This window comes from Erpetoichthys calabaricus, chromosome 3, assembly GCF_900747795.2.
Source record: "Erpetoichthys calabaricus chromosome 3, fErpCal1.3, whole genome shotgun sequence".
Lineage (NCBI taxonomy): Eukaryota > Metazoa > Chordata > Cladistia > Polypteriformes > Polypteridae > Erpetoichthys > Erpetoichthys calabaricus.
Genome location: NC_041396.2, coordinates 102,199,569 through 102,215,531, shown reverse-complemented (window position 1 = coordinate 102,215,531; position 15,963 = coordinate 102,199,569). Strand labels below are relative to the sequence as shown.

The window sequence follows — 15,963 nt, the reverse complement described above, 5'->3', positions numbered from 1 at the left end:
TTTGTGTAGCTGATGCACCTGCAGAATTGTTTGCCTGGTAAGACTACCACTTATGATGTCAAGAGGTACAAACCAGATTGCGTCACATTGCGACCGCCACCACCACCCACCTGCAGTGTGAAGACAGCCAGGCAGCTGGCCCACCGTGCATTCCTGCTGACCATCGACATGGCCCCACGCAGCCACTGCCGCCAGAGATGCCGAATATACGCCAACAGCAGCCACAGCACATAGCAACAGATGTCTTATGTTGACTTATGTGTGAAACCATTGCTATGTGTGTTTTTCAGAAAACAGAGTTTTTTGGAAAAAAAATTCAGCCCTCAAAGAGTTAATTCGGAGCGAACTCGGGCTAGCACTACACTCCGAATTTGAAAAGCAACCACCTTAGTTAATTGAGCCACTGACGGCGTCTTTTCTCGTAGCGAACTCGTTACTTTTGTGCTCCAAAAAATATTGTAAAGTATTAATAAATTAAATATTTTAATACTTGATCGAATAATAACATCTGTGATTTAAGGATTTAACCTTTTCTTTCTCAAATGTGCTTACCTATATTATGGCAAAGTACAGGGATAAACCTTTATTTTCTGTCTACTCTGTTTTAATTAAGTCAGACCAAAGAAAACATTTAAGGCTATTAAATGTGATCTCAAGAAAAGATGAGGGTTAATTATAATACTAATAACAGGGGCGATTATAATGATACAGTGCAAAAGTAAATACTAATTGAAAGAGCCAGGAATCCATGAGTGAGGCGTCTTATTTTGTTTAACTCTTGCTATCGTATAGTGCATTCTGCCTGTCGGCGTTAGTTATATTTATATTTTTTAGACATCAGACACTAGAAGCTGCTGACGAACCCTTCTCTTCGTTGTCAGTCTGTAGCTGCGAAAAAATAAGAGCAGTAAGAGTTGTAACAGACGTCATTGAAGTTGAACATAAGTTTGTGTAACGTTAATGAAAATGGCCAGGAGGTGTCACTAGAGAGGTGCGTGTCAAATGCTTCGAAGCTTCGATACGATTTCCGACACAATTGCTTCAAACGTGTTGATGCTTCGTGAGGCTTCACTCCGCCCATCACTAATTGAAAGTACGACATTCAGCGTGCTACATTTGGAAACGCTGCACAAAACATACTAACAACCCACCGTAAAAAGTTGGGTTAGTCGAGGGCGCAGCGCCATCTACATTTTGAAAAATAGTATGTGCCGCACAAAAACCACCCCGGCTGGCCATACACTCTCTCCGATTTCAAGTTCCGCTACATCACATTCGACGTCCAAGATGGCTGCACGTTCGCCGAATAAGTTATTCGAGTTCACGAAGCTCATCGGGCAATTAAAGGTGATCAGTATTTCTAAAATAAGTAGTTTTGCCTCGCCGGTTTTGGGCGTTGGCTAATCACAGCTAATTTCGACAGGGCATCCAGACGGAAGGCAGTTTTGTTTTAGTACTGAGAATGACGGGATGGGGCTTTGTAGTTCGGTGCTGTAGATGGGACTCATTTATTTAAGAGTTCCTTGTGTTTTAACGGAAACAATGTGTAGTCGCTTGTGGCAGTTAAAATTACCTTAAAAGATAAAAAAAATAAAAACAAATAATTTCTTAGGTAAAGTAAGTTATATGTACAGCGCACGTTTCCCAATAATTAGTATACTATGATAATCTGTAAGTAATTTGTCTGGTATATTTAACAAGTCTCGGTAATCGAAAGAAAAGGATGCAGTGCCAGTGACCTTAACTGTTAAATGTATGCCTGTTTTCAGCCAGAGCACCGCCACCGAATGTTTGTTTAAAAAGAAATACATGTACAGTATATAGTGGAAGATGCAAATTGGTTGATCAATTGAAAATTATTTGAAATTGAAATGCTATTTTAACAATTCTATTCTATTTACTAGATTTAGAGACGTTGTTCCAAGACAATAGTTAATAAAAATGTATTTTTTTAATAAAAAAAATTATAAGGCAGTTTAATGCTGCTGCGTGTGAAATTTTTCTTGGTGCTACAGCCATAAAACAACAATAAGACCAAGATTAGAAGATAGGAGAGTGTTAATTCCAACATCTGCATATAGCAATCCGATAAAATACACATTTTTATAGTTTGACTGTGTAAAATGTATACTTTACTCACTCAAGAAACGATGGTTAATGAACTGCATCCACACTTTGGATCGAACGGGCTCAACGCTTAATACAAGGAATCAGGAAATAAATAGTTGACCTTGTTTTAGTGACCTGTAATGAGTTTGTGATAATTGCTGTAAAAGCGAGATGATTTGGGTTATTGAGGTATTTGATTGTAATTTAATTTGTAGGTCCCTAATGAATTAAAGACATACATACATAGAAGATCATTTGCAGTGTTATGATCATAATGTGCATGGTAGACTAACTGGTGATTCAAATTTGGCCCAGTGTGGGTGTGTGTATTGGTGTCCAGTAGCGAATAGGCACAGTTTGAAGAGCTGGTTTCTGCTTCTGGCTCAATTTTGCCAGGATAGTCTCTTAACTCTGTATGACCTTCCTATTGGATAAAGCAAGTAAACACTTGAACACTTGGATACAAACAGAAACCACACATGGAACAGTGGAAGGATATCCAATTTCCACACAAACTATTGTAGGGCCTGGGTAAGAACCTGGATCCCTGGAACCAAAAAGTATTCTTTTGTGAGTTAAATCTTTAATTTATTAAATAACTTGTGCATAAGTAGAGATTTAGTTTGTTACTCAAGGTCCGTTGAACAACGATGACCTACCTGTCAGCAGTCCATAGCAAGTATTTGTTGAAAAAAAAAAAACAACTTTATTATAAAACGTGCAGCAATTCCCTTTCAGTTATATTCAAAATACTCTTCTCCCATTCCTGGAAACATTTCCTGCACTCTTCTTTTATTGCCATGTCTAGAGCCTCCAACATTCTTTGTTGTATTTCTTCCATGGTAGCAAAATTTCCTCCCATCAGTTTCAATCCCAATATCTGGAGCAAAAAGAAGCCACAGGGAGCAAGATCAGGTGAATATGGGGGTTATTAAGTAATAACCATGTTGTTTTTGTTCAAGATGCCTTTGACTGACAACATGATGCGTGCAGGTGTGCAAAAGCCAGTTAGTTTTACATGCACCAATGGTTGGGGTGTCTTGGCAGTTCAGTGTAATGTATTATTGTTGATTAACTAGGAGGACCAGACGTCCCATTGTTAAGCATTTCGTCCTGGTTTTGGCATTACATCCCAGACAAAACACAAATGTGGATCCTCCAGCCAGTGCTACGATTACATATATATATTTTATAAGGCCCAAGAATCATCCCCAGTCTTCAATGTAATGTACATTTCTTTGAGGTAAACTAAACTCCAAGGGGGAACATCCCTGCCTCAGGTCGTCAATTTAATTGGTGTCTGGAACACTTGCTGGATTACTGAGTTGTGTCCCATTTAGAACCATGAAAATCTGGTCAGCCTATGCTTAACATAGATTCTTTATGAACAAGTCCCTCAGTGTCAAAAAATGGGATCATCATTGTCTCCCTAAAATTTGCCAAAGTGGCTTGGAGAAAACAAAATTAATGAAAGTCACCTATGTGATTGTAAAATAAATGTCACAAGTACACAATCAATGAAATCAGCATGATGCCACATACTAACAAGACTGTGGGCATTCAATACCCAGCAGTATATTTGATAACTACACCCTGTGCTATTGACCCATTCGTGTATGTTCACATACACTGAGTCAATTTGAGAGAAACGGCAGAATACAAGTAGAAAAACTATGCAGAAATGTTTGGCCTTTATCTAGACTGGAAATTAAATCTGGATCCATGGAGCCATGAACTAGTAGTGCTTACTGCTGCAGAAACATACAGTCCATGGAACAATAGGAGAATCAGAAATAATGCTTACGTTAATTAAACGAGGGAAGCACTAGAATTAACCGTACTGCCTAACATCTCCAGAGTACTTTGTTCGTATCACAGTACAGGCCCTGCCTGTGTGGAGTTTGCATGTTCTTCTCATGTCGATGTGTTTGTTTCTGTGTACTCTGGTTTTACTTCCACAACCTAAAACTTTCAGAATAGATATGAGAGACATGGAGTAACTGTAGCCCCTTTTTATATACTGTATACAAACTATTCTTGGACTTTACTGGTGACTAATCTGTTATTGACAAATACTGAATATTCTAAGATGTTTCAGGTGAGGAATACAGATATTTCAAGGAAAGCAACTTATATGAATGTTGACACATGCAAGTAAGAATTTCACTCTAGTCTGTAAATGTGATAATAATAACAACCCTATAAAACTATGCATTTTACTGTAAATTGGTCCAGAATGAATAAACATGAATACATGAATAATTCAATGTAGTATTCAGAATCAAAGTTTAATTTCTCGAAGTTTAGATTAATATATTAACATTCAGTTTTAGTAAGACAATCTTCATTGATTTAATTTTAAATTAATTTGTCAGTTTATATATGTCACAAGTAAGCTTTCAGATGCTCTATGAACCTGAAAGCAAACTTCAAGGACAGGGAACATACAGCTAAAAATTTCTGCTACCTTTGTGCCCCTGCTGCAACCATGCAATTTGACACAATGTTTCCTGCCACTAGTTAAGTAAGTTGTGCACCATATCTACAGTGTAACTTCATCAGCTGCATTTTGCCACCAGTTTCTAAAGTGGAGTTTTGTCTCACACCTGTCTAAAGAGAACTAAAGCCACAGAATGGACACAACCACAGGCCTGCATTTAGCTAGCACACTAGCTCTAATTCTCTGTACCCACAGGGGAAACCTATCACCCCCCAAAACCCCCACCTTCATTTAAAAAAAATCCCCAATTATTAAAGACTAATCAGTACTTGACTTTTGTGGCCTTTAAAATATTTCTAATAAGAATTGAGTGCCCATTTCAATCCCTAATAATCACACTGCTAAACTGCACTGGTTAGTTCATTCTAACTAGATGCACTTTCTCATTTACTGCATTACTGCTAAATCCATTGTAAGAGGCGCAGATTCGAGGTGGCAGTTTTGGTAAATACAAGTCCTTTCAGTATCATGCCATTGTTATTCATGGAGATTCTCACTTTCTAGTATTATCCGTGTATAGACCTCCTAAATTTAATGCGTCTTTCTTTGAGGAATTCTCAGACTTGGTGTCAATTATAATTACGAACTAGACACACTCCTAATAGTCGGCGACTTTAACTTTCATATCGATAATCAGTGTGACCCAAAAGTAAAAGAGTTCATGAACCTCCTGGACTCTATTGATTTGAGACAGCTGGTTAATCAGCCTACACATAAAGCAGGTCATACGTTAGACCTAGTAATTACAAAAGGACTAAGAGCTGATGTGAAGCAGATCATTGATATTGGTCTATCAGACCATTTTCTTTTACTATTTAATATGGAAATATTGATAGAAATCATTAATGAGAAGCATATTGTTAAAAAACGCTTCTTTGATTCATCAGTAGCTTTAAAATTTACAAACATTCTAAGCAACCAGTCCGTTTATAGTGCTAACTATAATAACAAGGATAATGTAAGTAGTAAGGTAGAAAAATTTAATACTAAGATGAGAGCTGCTGTTGACATAGTTGCACCTGAAAAGACAGTTAAAAAATCTTCTAGCACTGTTATACCATGGAAGACCCAAAGAGTGTCTGATTTAAAAAGAACATGCTGTAGAGCTGAGCGTATATGGAGAAAAACTAAGCTTACTATCCACTATGAGATATTGAAGGTTAAAATAACAGAATACAGTAACACAGTCCATCTTGAGAGGCGCTGCTATTTCTCTAAGATTATAAATAACAATGCTAGTAATCCCAGAATCTTATTCTCTACGATTGATCGTCTGCTAAACCCAGGTAACTGAAAGGAATGCCTCCAAAAAACTTGTGAGGCTACTGCTGTATTTTTCAATCAAAAAATTAATGATATTAGAAATAATATAGTATATCTCCCCAACACTGCGGATCCTTTTAATCCCCAGTACTCCGTTATAAACAAATTAAATTCTTTCACCAGAATAGATTTACCTGACTGCGGTGGGTTGGCACCCTGCCCAGGATTGTTTCCTGCCTTGTGCCCTGTGTTGGCTGGGATTGGCTCCAGCAGACCCCCGTGACCCTGTGTTCGGATTCAGCGGGTTGGAAAATGGATGGATGGATGGATTTACCATTGTAAGAGTTGGATGCGTTTAGTTATGTACTTTAATATCCTGTAGAGGGCAGCAGATGACAATTTTAGTTTATTGCACTATTAGGAATAAAATAGCACAGGGTCAAGCTGGCCATCTGTTGAAAACACATCAGCAATCCCAGGTGCAGTCTTCCCTAGATGACAGGTGAAAGTTTAGAATTGTGTTGTGCTTTCCAAGTAAGTCTAAATTGTTACACCACATTATTTTGGTTAATGTTTGTAATGTTTTAGTCCTTTTAATGCTTCAGTAGTTTCCTTTTGTGGAATCAATCAGATTTTCTAATGAAGATATTGATGTTTTATTTGTACTTTACAGTATTTTGTATGTTTAATTTTCTTATGTTTTAGGATTCTGTCTTGACTGGTTCAGTTGGCAATGTGATTCAAAAGAAAATATTGCCACGGATGAGCAGATTATTTATTTGTATTAAATAACCAATCTATATGAAGCTGAATTGCTTTTACCAGATTTAAATCTGCTTGGCTTGGATTTTTTCTTTTCTGCTGCTGTAATATGAACAAGCAAAAACAAGTTATCGATCACATTGGAAAATTATATAGGACAATGACGGAGACAATGAAAGCGAGAAAAGAGTAAAACTGTTTTTGTTTAGGGCAACATAACCACAGCTGATTTTGTATTTATTATTGTCAACAGATATCATAGAGAAAAATGTCTGCTCAACTTATGTACCCAGCAGTAGGCAATTATAGCTGTGAGATAGCTTGAGAATTGCGGCTTAGATAAAATATTTTTGTACATCCCATGCTGAGCACTTAAGAGACCTCATCATTATATTCATAGGATTGTCAAGCAAAAGACTCCATGCTCATCCTAATTGCTGGATTTCCCTCAGATTCAGTACATTGCTGTGCAAAGGTGGCCAGCTATTAATTGAAACAAAAACTGTACTCCAGAGGAAGTAGAGCCCTGAGCTGATTTTTATCAGTGAAGCTAGGCTTGTTCATGAAGGCTCTTGCATCTATGGCTGACTACCAGAAATGTGGTAGTCCCTCGTACCAAGTGTAAAACTAAGGGGGACAGGGCTTTTGCAGCTGCTGCTCCTCGCCTGTGGAACTCTTTACCTCATTACATAAAGGAGTTGTCTACAATTGAACTGTTCAAAACAAGATTAAAGACTCATTTCTATTCACTTGCCTTCCGTGACCTTCAGTAATACTGATGGTTTCCTCATTGTGATTATGTAATCTTACTTCTATTTATTATTTATTTTATTTATGTTCATTTATTTTATTTATATTTATGTTATTTATGTTAATTGTATGTTTTTTTCTTCTTTTATTGTAAAGCACTTTGGCCACAGCATTCCTATGTTGTTTTAAATGTACTATATAAATAAATTGACATTGACATTGGTTCCTTTATACAGGGTGTCCATAAAGTCTGTGTGCAATTTAAAATAGTTGTAACTTTGTACGTATATGTGATAGAAAGAATTTGTAAAAAGGATTAGAAAGCTTGATGTATCTAGTTTTTTTGTATTTAGAAGTTTTATTTTTGCCGTTTTTAGGGAACTGAAAATCCACATGAGTCTGCTGAATATGAAAGAAATTCACCCAAAGTTAATGTGTTGTGTGCTTTGGGAAAAAATCGAGTCATAGGGCCATTCTTTTTTTGAAGGGCGTGTTGTTAATGGTGATAGCTATTTAGAAGTGCTGCAAAATTACTTTATTCCTCAACGTGAACAATTAGGACTGATAGAGAATTCAGTTTTTCAACAAGATAGTGCTCCTTGTCACTGTGCTTTGCATGTTCGACAGTTTCTACATGAGAAATTCCATAACGGATGGATTGGAAGAGGTGGACCATTTTCTTGGCCTCCACGTTCACCAGATTTGACTCCATTGGATTTCTTTTTATGGGGACTTGTGAAAACTAATGTTTATTCAACCAAATCTTGATCTTTAGAAGACTTGCAAGCTAGGATAACTGATGTGATTGCTGGTATTACTGAAAATCAGCTTGAAAATGTTTTCTGAGAACTACAGATTCATATTACCTTTGTATTAGTAATGATGTTGAAAAATGTTGAAAATTAACAAGAACAATGAAAGATGTGTTTCTTCTTTCTAATCCTTTTTACAGATTCTTTCTATCACATATACTTACAAAGTTACAACTGTTTAAATAGCACATGGACTTTATGGACACCCTGTATATTAAAAAAACAACCAACCAAACATATGAAACATTCTTAAACCCTTTTAATGCAATTAGGTGTTACACGGGTGCTGACCCAGCATCACTGACCATGAGGCAGGAAAGAACCCTGGACACACAGTTCATTACAAAGCCCTCTCAAGCACCACCAGTCTTTGGGGATGGGTGAGATAAACTTCAGTAGCAGAATGAAATCCCACAAAGAACTGAGGGGTGAACATTCAGATTTCACATGCTAACTATTAGATGTAAGATTTAAAAGCAAGATGCAGGGGCCATGAGGTGGAAGGAATGCCTGCTATACCACCATGCCATTCTCCTTTAGAAATATGCGGAGAAATTAGAGGAAAATATTTTGCCAGAAAGTTAGAAAAATAAAAATCTTCCTCAGCATATGAAACACACACACACACATTGTTGCTACATTTCTGTAAAAGAAAAGGTGTGTATATCTGAAATGCCTGAGAACAGAAGGAAAATTAAAACCTGTGTTACTTAACACAGCTTGAAATCTAAGCTGTAACATTTTAATTTTCTAAAATGAGTTACTGAAGTTGTGCTAGTAGACATAGTTTACTGGAACTCTAATATCTGACGACACTTGGCCTGTGTTTTCCATGGCATTTTTGGTGTAATTTATATAATTAGTGTAATGCAAAGCATTTGTATTATACTTTTACATATGCCTAATGATATTGATGTGGAGTGAGAGCAAGTTAGAACAGAAGAAAAGAAATTCATTTTTGTACAATTTTAATAAAAACCAATGGCAAGTATGTTTCTTACATTTTTTAGCGTCACTCCCAGGGGTGTAGTGAGAGGATTGGGCCTAGAGACTATAGACAGGTTTGTGGCTGAAATGAGGAGAGTTTAGGGCACGGCAGTAAAGGGAAATTCCCAATGGCGGACTTGACTCTAGGTTTATAGGGTAAGTATTGATGTGGTTACAGAGTATAGTGACATTTTTATTTTCATGTACTAATTAACATGAAACACATCACTACTCTGGTGCCATATTTAGTGAGTATAACTACCTTACCTCGAAACGTCTGTCTTCCTTAGCTTATTAAATACAGATTCTAATAGGGTGTTTGCTTTATGAATCAGTATTTTTTTACTTTTGTGACATTATTTGCTATATTTCATGTTAGTGAACACAAGGCTGGGGAAAGGAATCTCAGGTAACTGTAGTTTGTGTTACCCTTGGCATAGTTTGGTGTCTTTTTGCATATATGGAGCATTGCATAATGCAGAATGCCTGGTGGGGATCCTCACGGGAATGTGGATAGATGAAAACAGGAATGCCTTGTTCGGAAATGCAAAAGTTCTGTCCACTTTCAGAACAGGTCTAAGAATCCATTAAAGACCAACAAGGCTTTTGAAAGCTACCTTGACCTTGAAAGTCTTCTCATTTATGCTGTTGATCTGGACCCCAGAAGGTAGTGCAGTGGAAATGGCCAGACCCAGACAGAGGGAGTTGAATGTGGGTTACATTAGGCAAGCGACCCCATCTAGTGGACAGATTCTGTGGTACTTGTTAAGCTAAATGTTGGAGTCTGCAGATTTCCTTGTGTCTGTGTATTTTTCCATATTTAATTTCCCGTTGTGTAAAGGTTCTTTTGTACATGTTAGTAGATTGCCATGTTTTGGAAGAGGAAAGCCCACACAGACACTGAGAGATCTTGCAGACTACACATGTACAACACCTGGACATGGGATTCAACACCAGAATGTGAGATTTGTAAGACAGTAGTGCTAACCACTGTGTCACCATGCAACTCAGAGTACACAGTGGATAGCAGAAAAGGAAATAGTTGTACATTTTGTATAAGGAAAACTGTAATGGTTATACTGTAGTACATAATCCATCCATTCATTTTCCAACCCGCTGAATCCGAACACAGGGTCACGGGGGTCTGCTGGAGCCAATCCCACCCAACACAGGGCACAAGGCAGGAACCAATCCCGGGCAGGGTGCCAACCCACCGCAGGACTGTAGTACATAATGTTAAGCAAATTAAATTCACCAATAGCCTATAATAACAACAACAGCATTTATCTTTATAGCATGGTTACATGCATAAATATCTTAAACCACATTATAATAATAGTTAAACGGAGTTACAGAAAAAGTTAAAAACTATTGAACATTTATTTTGAACAACTGAGAATCGTAATGTCCAGCTTAAATGCAAACAATGGTCAGATGGCCAGGGACGGCAGGAAAAAAATAAAACTCCAGTTGGTGGAAAGTTGCAGAAAATAAAATACACTCGTATGGTTCCAAGGTGAAAAGACTGCCCAGCCCTGCTGGGCACTCTACAGTCCATGAAAGTGTCATCATTAACAGGATATGTTGGTGACGCTCTTACCATCTTGCCAGCATCTGGGCAGTAAGGCATAGTGCCACCACAGAGCACTAGAAAAAAACACATAATAGAAACCTTTATGTTAATACATTACTATATGCATTAGTATATAGATTTTAAAAACTGTATGCCTTTTATACCTTTCCATTTGCAAGCAATCTTTAAAAACTTGTTCTACTGTTGCATTTTAGCATTGAGGCAGGAGTAATCTATTTACATATTAACTCTTGAGAGATAAGACAGAACCTTCCAATATTTGTGTAATTATGTAAATCTCCACTATAGCATAGCAAATACTTATGTAAATTTAGCATTAATCTTTCCTTGGATTGGCTTACGGGTTTGTTTCATTTGACATGTTAAAGTAAGAGAAGAATGAGTAGAAACCTAGACCTACGGCAGCCAGGTTGGTTTTAGGATTAGCAACTAACTCATGAGCTGAAGGCGACTAGGAAATTTTTAAACCAAACCTACAAAAAACAGATAAGCATCCTAGTACTTTTAATATAGGCATAAAATGTAATCAGCGTTTCTGTTATAACTTTAGTTTTATTGCTGAGAATTCTACATTTTAAAATTTAGAACTTTAAAATCTCAATGCATTAGATTAACTCCAAGTTCATAAAGGTTTTTATTTCAAAGTTCTAAGTGCATTTGTCAAATTTTATGGACCACTGAGCAGTGGTTTGACTGTGGCTGATATCAGCTTTTAAAGACCAAAGTTGGAATTCATCCAAATCCTAATCAGCTCTTAAAAGTGACAAGTACAAGTTGACCACACAATTTAATAAGACTTGGTCCATATTCGAGTTACAGTGACGATTTTTTTTGCCATAGACACATGAATACATATGTTTCCAAAAATGTTGAAAACATTTTGTAGGCATTTCAAAATCTCTCATCTTATGACACCACTTTTTCTGGTGAAAATTGCGATCATATCAAAACATTGCAGTGTTTTTCTTGAAAACAGTACTAACTACATACCGAGTATGAAATGTGAGGTACTGTAAATGAAAACAACACACATTGTAAAACAACTCGTCAGAGACTGTTCTGTAGGATAAATGTCACTGGTCATAATTTTTCTTTTTTTCTGGTGCTTTGCTTTTCACTTACAAATGGGTTTGTATTTTATAACTGGCAGTGCTATGATCCAGTTATTTCTTTTCTTTTTTGATTAACACTTTATCTCATAATGCCATTTTTGGAAAACAAATATTAAGTCTAGCTTTATTTTTTTAAATAAAGGATTGTTATAGCAGAATTGGTGTTTGTGCTGGGAAAAGGTTGATAATCTGCAGAGACTTTTGGACACAGGCACATTCATCTCTAGAGACTGGTGAATCTGTGGAAAAAGACATGCCGTCAAAAATAGGAGGATCTCCGGTTCCTGTAACTTGAGGGACTGGGTGATGTCAGCCGGGCTAAAAGATGCAGAGCTTTAGTGGTCTGAGACAGGATTAACTGGTAGCTGGTGGCACTTTGATCTAAAATTTACATGAACATATTTTTACTGTGCCTCCAGACACAGTTTAAAAGGTTCTTATATAACAAGCAAAAATCTCCTAAATTGAAATCAAAAAGTTGAACACCAAAGTTTGAAAAACGTATCTTGCCATATAAACACTCACAAGGCCATTTTAAAGTTTCAACCCTACTTATGTTGCAGATCAATGGGAACATGGGAAAGAAGTGCCCACATAAATCACATTAAGAAACATTCTTACTTTCACCTCTATAACATATCACGTGTTCGCTCCTTCCTCTCCTTTTTTAACGCTGAGAAACTTGTCCATGCTTTTATCACATCCCGCATCGATTATTGTAATTCCCTACTGGCAGGTGCCCCTTATAATCTTATATCACACCTCCAGCTTATTCAAAACTCATCTGCAGGAGTCCTAACATGGGCCAGCAGCAGTGAGCACATAACACCCATCCTGCTTCGCCTTCACTGGCTCCCTGTGTCTTACAGAATTGAATATAAAAGTCTACTAACCTACAAAGCCTTAAACGACCTTGCGCCAAACTACATCACTGACCTTCTCCATCACTATGTGCCTGTCCGCCCACTAAGGTCCTCTGATTCTGGCAATCTTGTTGTGCCCCACACTAATCTACACTCCATGGGTGACAAGGCCTTCCGCTATATAGCACCCAGACCCTGGAATGACCTACCAAAATGAATTAGATCAGCTGACTCCATGAATTCTTTTAAAAAACAACTCAAAACTCATCTGTTCAGGAAGGCTTTTAGCCCTACCTGACTTTATTACCCTTCTTTCAGTTTACCTCTCTGTCAAGATGCTGATGTAACCTGTGTGTGTGTGTACTAGACCATCAATTATGTTGTCTGTTAGGCTTTTCTCTGAATTTACTATCTTACTCTTCTTTATTTATTTATCTGGTTTAGTACAATGCGATATACTGTATACCCTGCCGTTCTTTCTTAAACTCTGTGAAGTGCCTTCAGCATGGGAAAGGCGCTATATAAATAAAATGAATTATTATTATTATTAGTATGTAGAATGTATTTAGACAATAAGCTCTCTTGGGATTTGAACCCAGGATGCAGACACATCTGTGAGACAGCAGTGCTAATCATTGCACCATACTATCTTCAAATTTGTGAAACCGTGTCAGTCAAATAAAATGACTGAATGTTATGAAGTAGCAATTCCTCAACCAGTGACTAAAACATGGCCAAGTGTCATTTCGGTGTTAGACCCAGGATGTATTTTCAATACACTTTGACTAGAACAAATGAAGATAAATACATTTTCCGGCATTCTATTAAACAGAGTTAGTCCTAGTCAGTCAGAGATGATGGGGCTCATTGTAGAAGACTGATCAATCAACTCTAATAGTACAAATTCATGAATATTGTTTGTCAGTGTGTGTTGCCGGGGAACGACTCTTTTCTGGCTAATGTGTATTTGCGTCGTTTTGTCTGCAAACGTGACCCTACAGTTTTTCTCAGTAATATTGAAGTGTCTATCTATTAGACAAGGAAAATGGGATGTTTTTTTCTGAACACTGTAATTATTTGAATTTTATTATCTTAAATTGAGTGGTTTGCTCATCCATCCCAGATGTATGCCAAGGCAATAACTGCATTTTCTGTGGCTTTTTCCTGTGGCTGCAAATGTTTCAGCAGGCAGTGAGGGCTCTGTTTATCCAACAGCTTGTGCTTGTGAGTGATATTAAAGCTGTCTTGTTCATATTGGTGCTTCTTGATGAAATACTTGCTAAGTTACTTCACTATAGGTTCATAAATAACTACATGAGCATCTGTGTTTGGTTAAGAACCAAACTGTCAACAGCATTAGTAAGTGGTAAGAATAAAATAATAAAATCAGCTGGGTAATTTGAACTGCATTTTTTAAAATTATTCACTGGTGAACTTTTAGGATTTTATATATATAACAATGACATCTAATAGGATGTAAGTAGATGTAAAATAATCTTGCATGACTAAGTGGGCCAGGCTTCACTTTGGCTTTGCCCATCACTCCTTTTAAATGTGTACATTTCCTTTTGATGTTTGTGTAAATTACTTGAATTATGTAAAAAGTTCACAAAGCATGATATATTTTAATGATATGTTATCTAAGAAACCGAATGAATGCGCTAAAAAAATTTGACCAAGTAAAAATATTGGCTTTGGTGTATTGTGTCACATTCAAATGTTTGTACTTGTAGCTTAGTTATTGTCATTTATTTCTTTATCTCTTTAACTGATTGATAGTGCAGTAGGGGTTTGTGTGGTGGTGGGTAATTTTGGTGAAATATTTGACTGTCAAATCATAGTGTGGCCATTGTCAAATTTCCTTTGCTGTCAAGACCTGCTACCTATACATTGTCCTTCATGTGCCATTTACAATGTGTGATTTGCGCCTAACCTACTCCTACAGTAATTTGCTATTTGTAGTATTTGATTAGCGGTATTGTGCTAATTGACTGTAGAAGTACCATCTCCTGGGAGTTGATTTGTTTCAAATCTAGTTTTGTTAAACTCGACTTGCTTGTATGGAATGTTATTTGATTTTAATAAAATCAATAAAATGCTAAAAAAAAAAAAAGAACTATCCTCTCCAGAGCACTCATTTTGCACTTATCTAATTATATGGAGAGACATATATTGTGGCACGTGCTAGAATATTCTGTACTAATTCAGTCAGTCAGTCATTGTCCAACCCGCTATATCCTAACACAGGGTCACGGGGGTCTGCTGGAGCCAATCCCAGCCAGCACAGGGTGCCAGCCGACCGCAGGACACACACACACACCCACACACCAAGCACACACTAGGGACAATTTAGAATCGCAAATGCACCTAACCTGCATGTCTTTGGACTGTGGGAGGAAACTGGAGCACCCGGAGGAAACCCCAGCAGACATGGGGAGAACATGCAAACTCCATGCAGGGAGGACCTGGGAAGCAAACCCAGGTCTCCTTAGTGTGAGGCAGCAGCGCCACCGTGTCGCCCTCTGTACTAATTACTTATTTGAAATCAACAGTAGATTATCAACAGAGAGCCAGACCCCTGCTTCAGTGAATTGCAAAAGGTCTGTATTTATTCTTTGGCTTTTCATACTTTATTAAACACGCCTGCGCGTCTGATGGTAATGAGTGCTCATTCAATGACAGCTGTCGTATGAGCTTTTCAAAACTGGGATGCAGATATCAACATATCTTGTTTACCTATGTGCAGGCAATTCAGAGACCAGCTGGGTAAGAATAAAGGTTGAAGTAAATTTGAGTATGGTGTGATACTGAGCACTAGGTGTGCCTGGATTAGTGTGTCAGGAACTGCAAATCTTGTGGGGGTGTTAAAGGTGATCACAAAGGTGAGGTGATAGGCCATAATCCAGAAAAAAAAAATTAAAGTGGATTAGTACCTAGAAACATACCTGAGTATGACTGGAACTGAGATAACTTGTAAGGTTTAACAGAATAACTACAGATCATCATTCAACAACTGAGTACAGTGTTTCTCTCAGAGAGCTGATAAGAGCGCACAACTTATCAGATCTCGTGATATACAGCTGACAAAGTAAACTACTTCCATTTGTATCAGTAGAATGCCAAGGAACACAAACATTAGACATGGGAGCTTTTGAAAACTATCACCTGGTCCAATGAAATTTGGTTCCTGCCAATTCATGTTAATAAGAAA

General features: G+C 37.4%; 1 protein-coding gene across 1 annotated transcript in view; it reads left to right on the top strand.

Annotated features, from left to right (window-relative positions):
- Positions 1–1,230: 1,230 nt before the first annotated feature.
- The window catches only part of hddc2 (HD domain containing 2), a 35,782-nt gene continuing 21,049 nt past the window's right edge, over positions 1,231–15,963 (top strand). The window contains exon 1 of the mRNA XM_028797246.2: positions 1,231–1,347. Coding sequence (XP_028653079.1) covers positions 1,288–1,347 — 60 coding nt within the window. The 5' untranslated portion in view covers positions 1,231–1,287. The remainder of the gene's footprint in view (positions 1,348–15,963) is intronic.